This window comes from Plasmodium fragile, assembly GCF_000956335.1.
Source record: "Plasmodium fragile strain nilgiri unplaced genomic scaffold supercont1.29, whole genome shotgun sequence".
Lineage (NCBI taxonomy): Eukaryota > Apicomplexa > Aconoidasida > Haemosporida > Plasmodiidae > Plasmodium > Plasmodium fragile.
In genome coordinates, this window is record NW_012192609.1 from 292,491 (window position 1) to 297,794 (window position 5,304).

A 5,304-nucleotide genomic window follows, 5' to 3' on the forward strand; every position below is an offset into this window, starting at 1 on the left:
TTTTAAGGGTAGAACACAATAATATGCAGAATGGTAATACATAGAGAATGTTGCATTGATTAGTTAAATGAATACTCATGAGTAGTGCATTTGGTTGAAGTTACTAACATAGTGAACGTGTTATGATATATAAGCAGGTGATTCTGTTTATACTTTCCATTCATGGGGGTATATATGGGCTTATGTAATATCTCAGAATCTATATATGTGAAACCGTACAAATTGTTGTGTTGTAACAGCATTTCTCCTACTTTTCTGTTTGCGATAAGAATAAACCTTATCTGATACATATTGGTAGGAGCAATCTATAACAACTGAGGATCAAGATATAGTAAGACCACCTAGATCCATTAGTAAAATTGAGGTTTCAAGGACGCCTGCGGCACCTGTGAGAACGACATACGCCATAGCAACATCCATTATGGAAGCACTTGTCACGGGAACAACGTATACACCCCCTTTTCTATTTCCTGCCTTATGAAAGGTTCTGCAATAAACTATCGACGTATAATCCCCTTATATCCATAAATTCTGTACAGTCCGTTCTCGTCCTGTCCCTCACCGCCGCTCCATACGTCGCCCGTCCCGCACGCACACACACACACGCCTCGTCTACACTGGCCGTCGTTGCTACCGCTACCGCTACCACTGCCGTCGTCGCCACTGTGCTTGGCTCCACGAGGGCGATGCGCCGTGCTGTTGTGCTGTTGTTCCCCCCCGCGTGCGCGTGTTGTGGCAGTGGCGTGTGTGGCAGTCCATCCATATTCGTAGCGGCCGTAGCATTTGTTGAGCATGCGTAATCGGCCGTATTCGGCAGTATTCGTAACATGCGTGTTCTTACCTTGCAGGTTTTCAATTTCCTCTTGTACCTTGTCCTTCGCTTTCTCAAACACCTTTTCTGCTGTCTGTAGTATTTGTTGGTGCAGTCTCTTCTTTTCGTTCATGCCCTCTGTGGTCAAAATTGTCTCGATAGGATCCCCTTTCGTTGCAGCCTTCTTAATATACTGTTGCCAGAGCTGCTGACAGGGCATTTTGTGCTCCAGTTGCTTTAATTCTTCCAGTATTCCTCCTTTATCCATTAACCAGTATGCTATGTCCAAATTTATTGCTGTTACATGCTTCTTATTATCTTTGTACCCACACATGGTGCACCTGCCATCCACAACGGGGCCCCTGAGCCCTGGTGCACCATTCGTTGCGTGCCCCATTTCTTTCATTGTTTGCCAAGCATACTCTATACCTCTTGGCCATGGTGTCGTATCTTTACAATACATTTTTTTCAGCAAGTGCCCGAAAACATGGGCCACTTCACATCTTAGTCTTTCTATCTCTTTCTTTTGATCTTCACTCTTTTTCGCCCACTCTTCCTGATTAGTCCCCGCACCGTTCGCAAACCACAATGCACCGGACATGAGTCGGCAGCGCATCATATCCGCTACTCTCTGTCCCGTATAGTATGCAACGTCGTCGAAATCATTCCAACCTGTATTGTCACAGTTGGCACCAAGTGCGTCAAAATTTTCATTATTGGTTCCTAAATACTTAATAAACTCTTCCAACACTTCCTTCACCGGTTTCCATTGTTCTTTCTATATGTTGAACATAAACACACATAAGTATTCATGCTCATACACTACCTACATTCGTTGCTGCGGATGTATGCACACCTCCACACATATGTATGCGCCCTATAAACTAGTCATGCGGTCGCCCTAGTGCTCTTTCTTCCTCTTCCGTGCTCTCTGTAGCTAACTTACAGTATAATTCTGCACCACGTATATTTCCCGAGGCGTCCACTCCAATAATTTGTCTCCCTGACATTCCGTTGCTTTGGCATCTGCGGTACCGATCGCCTGCGTGCCCCCTGCGCCTGACGGTGCCGGTTTCGCCGCTACTGGTTTGGCAGAGGTGCTGTGGACGGGCTTGACCGGTTGTGTGTTTGCAGGGGCGGGTTTGCTAACGGTTTGCGCAGTTCCCGATTCCCCCGGTCCCTCTCTGCCCCGAACGTCTGGTGATGATGGCATGGATGGTCCGCTTGGTGGTGGAGGCGGAGGTGGTGGCGGTGCTACGTCGTCTTTAACTTTTGGAGCCGTCGAAGCGGAGTCCTTGCCCTGCTTCACCTTCTTTATTATAGAATCCATACTTTCTCCCGCACTGGAGGAATCTAGTTCCTTTAGTATCTGCTTTACGACTGCTTCCAGTGCTGTACCTACTTCCTCAATTTTGTTATTCGCTCTATGTTTTATCTCTATCACCTGTTCCTCATTTGTTCCTACTGCGCCGTTGTCTCTGTCTACTATGCATTCCTTCCCTAATACTCCCCAGTCCCCATCGCTCAAGTAGCGCTTATTCCTCTGAAGCCATCTGTGCATTATGTCCCATGGATCCCATTCTTCCGTTTTTTGTCGTTTTTTCTTTGTACCGTCCGTCCTGTCCGCCTCCTCACATTCCATATTGGGCTCTGCTTTTTTGCCCTCCCGCACCAATGCTGTCGCAGCCTTAAATGCATGGTTGCCAAGAGGCGTGCGCAAACAGTTTTCTCCTATTATTTTTTTCATAAATATATTCACTAAAATACATTTCATATATGGCATTACGGCATTATTCTGCTTTTCCGGTTGTCCCAGAGTATTCGCATGCATGGGGGGCGCGCGCCAAAGGATCCCATGTTTGAAACCTAATGCTTTAAGTGTTAGCCAGCACACAGCTTTATCTTTGTGACTGAATGTGTCCGATGACTCCGCCCCTGCATCTGTAGTGTGGTGCGTGTCACACAATGTCTCTATCGTTGCATCATCGCTGGCATCCTCCATATGTTGTTTAAACGTCTGCCATACTGTGTGCACATGTTCCCAGAAAGTTTTCTGTAGGTACATGGTTCAAGATATATGCATATATGAACTATACTACGTTCACTAGTTACCGTTCCTATATATAACTGTTCAAGTCATTACACTGTCCCCTGTTGTATATATATATCGCCGTGCCTGGGACAGAACTTGCAGGAGCTGATAATGTGAACGTGCACATGTTGCTTGCTGTACGTTCTGATGCTGCCCTAATATATTCATGTGTTCCTATTTAGGTGTTCCCTCTAATTCATCATATATGTGCACTTACCTGAAAAGTCCTATCATCCTTCCTCACGCCTGTGTCCCCCTTCCCAATGTAATCCTTCCATAATATATCTAAATAGTGGGCCATGCTGTCCCAAATTAGATTACATAATATGTGGATTCATTGGGTTGGTCACGTAAATTGTGCATTAACTGAACACTACCCCGCAGAACTACAATTTGCGTCATAGGTGCTTTAATTGCTGCATACTTAGATTATTCCGTCCTTACTGTATCCCTTAATAGCAATACTGTGAACATAAATCCTGGACCCGAGGAACCCGTAACCACAAATACCGCCGTTAACAACGAATACCGTCGTTAACAACAAATACCCCCGTTAACAACAAATAGCCTCCGTAACCACAAATATCCCCTTGTACACTAATACAAGTGAATCAGAAGTCCCCGTCCTGCCTCCCACAAAATATGTGTGTTCCTTCGCCTGCGCCTCCCGCTCTCTGCTCCCTCCCTCGAATCCGTTTTTTGGGACCCCTTGCTCGGAGAGACAATGTCTCCTCCGTCTTACACTCGGCTACTTCGTCGAATCCGTCTTACTCGGCCGCGTTTGCTCGTAGAGACAATGTCTCCCTCCGTTCTTACACTCGGCTACTTCGTTGAATCGTGCGTACACGAGGCTACTGCGTCGAATCGTTGTTACACCCGGCTACGTCGTCGAAGCGCGTTTGCTCGGAGAGACAATCTCTCCCTCCGTTCTTACACTCGGCTACAATGCGGTTTACCCGGCCGCGGTTGCTCGCAGACAATCTGCGGTCTTACTCGGGACAATGCTTCCATCGGTGCCGCGCACGTCTGACGCGGCTACGTCGGCGCATCGCGTACTTGAACCGCTGACTCGGCCTGCGTTGCTCGGAGAGACAATCCTCCTCCTTCTTACGCTCGGCCACGTCACTTGGCCACGTCGTCGAACCCGTTACGGGGAAAGGCGCATGTGCTCGGCCACAAGGTCCCGTCTTACTCGGCCAGTGCGTCGAACCCCTTACAGGGAGGGCCGCGTGTGCTGGGCGACAATCTGGCTGCAGACGGGACCGTGTTGTACGAGGTTACGTAGTTTGCAACTGGTGTGCGTGCGTGCTCGCGCACGCGCGACCGCACAGACAAATGCGCGTGGATGTGATGTTTGTACAACGTGTAGGTCGTTCGTATCGAGGTGCATACCAGCTATAGTGCACGAAAGTTTGTTGTAGGAACAGGGGCGGCGTTTGTGTGTGTTGCCAAAGGCACCGCACCCGCGTGCTGCCGCCGTCGGCGCCGCCTCCGTAGGTAGCTCCAAAAAAAAGCACGACAAGAAACGCACAACAAGGAGAAACAAAAGAATGACCACAAGCGCACGACGCATGTGAGTGGCGCGACGTCGCAGACGTGGATAGAGTATACGACGTGTGTACAGCAGTGTGTGCGGCGTCGCAGACGTGGATGGAGTGTACGACGTGTGTACAGCAGTGTGTGCGGCGTCGATGACGTGGATAGAGTGTACGACGGTGCTGACGAAACGTCCACAGAGTGTACGGCGTCTCCGCGAGTCAAGCAATGCAGCGAATGTATGTTACCACTAGAAAAAAATGTTACTTAAATCTGTGGTCAAATCTTTCAGTGTGTCTAGGAACTGTGTGTCTCCTTGTATGGTACTGAGGATATGTTGGGTCAATTGGTGTGTGGTTTTCTTTAAGTCTATCGTGTTGTTAGTATTTCCTGCGAGCAGCGCATGCGCGTTTTTATCCGTGAACGGTTGTTGTGGCTTTTGTGATGCTGATGGTGGTGTGGATGGTGTGCTGTTGCTTACACTACTATCCGCGTTGTGTTGTGTTTGTTGTTGCGTGGCCGCTTTCGACGGGTCCAATGGCGACGGCCCGGATGGGGTGGATTCGTTCGTGTCGGATTGGCCGCCGTGCGCAGGTGTATGCAGTTCCGCCTCGTCATCTCCTCCGTCGTGCTCCTCATCGTCCTCGTCGTTGACGTCGTCCAACTGCTCCTCCTCCAACACTTTGTCCAATGTTGCGTCGTCCAACTCGCTTCCATCTGCGTTTGCCTCGTCGTCTGCGTCGTGTGATGACGACGGATCGGTTTCTTCCATAAAATCTGGCTCTTCGTTTTCTAGATATTCGATTTCGGGCAACACTTCTTCGTCTTTATCGATATAGGCATCTTTGGGCACGTTGGTCATGTC

The 5,304-nt window shown here is 48.7% G+C and overlaps 2 protein-coding genes across 2 annotated transcripts in view; both read right to left on the minus strand.

Annotated features, from left to right (window-relative positions):
• Positions 1–497: 497 nt before the first annotated feature.
• On the minus strand, positions 498–3,204 carry AK88_02855 (uncharacterized protein; the record flags this gene model as incomplete). The annotated part of the gene is made up of 3 exons (XM_012480478.1): positions 498–1,589; positions 1,758–2,864; positions 3,121–3,204. The coding sequence occupies 3 exons, from the start codon at positions 3,202–3,204 to the stop codon at positions 498–500; spliced, it is 2,283 nt and encodes a 760-aa protein (XP_012335901.1).
• Positions 3,205–4,689: 1,485 nt separating this feature from the next.
• The window catches only part of AK88_02856 (uncharacterized protein), a gene marked incomplete at both ends in the record, with an annotated part of 6,057 nt that continues 5,442 nt past the window's right edge, over positions 4,690–5,304 (minus strand). The window contains one exon of the mRNA XM_012480479.1: positions 4,690–5,282. Within this exon, the coding sequence (XP_012335902.1) occupies positions 4,690–5,282 (593 nt within the window). The remainder of the gene's footprint in view (positions 5,283–5,304) is intronic.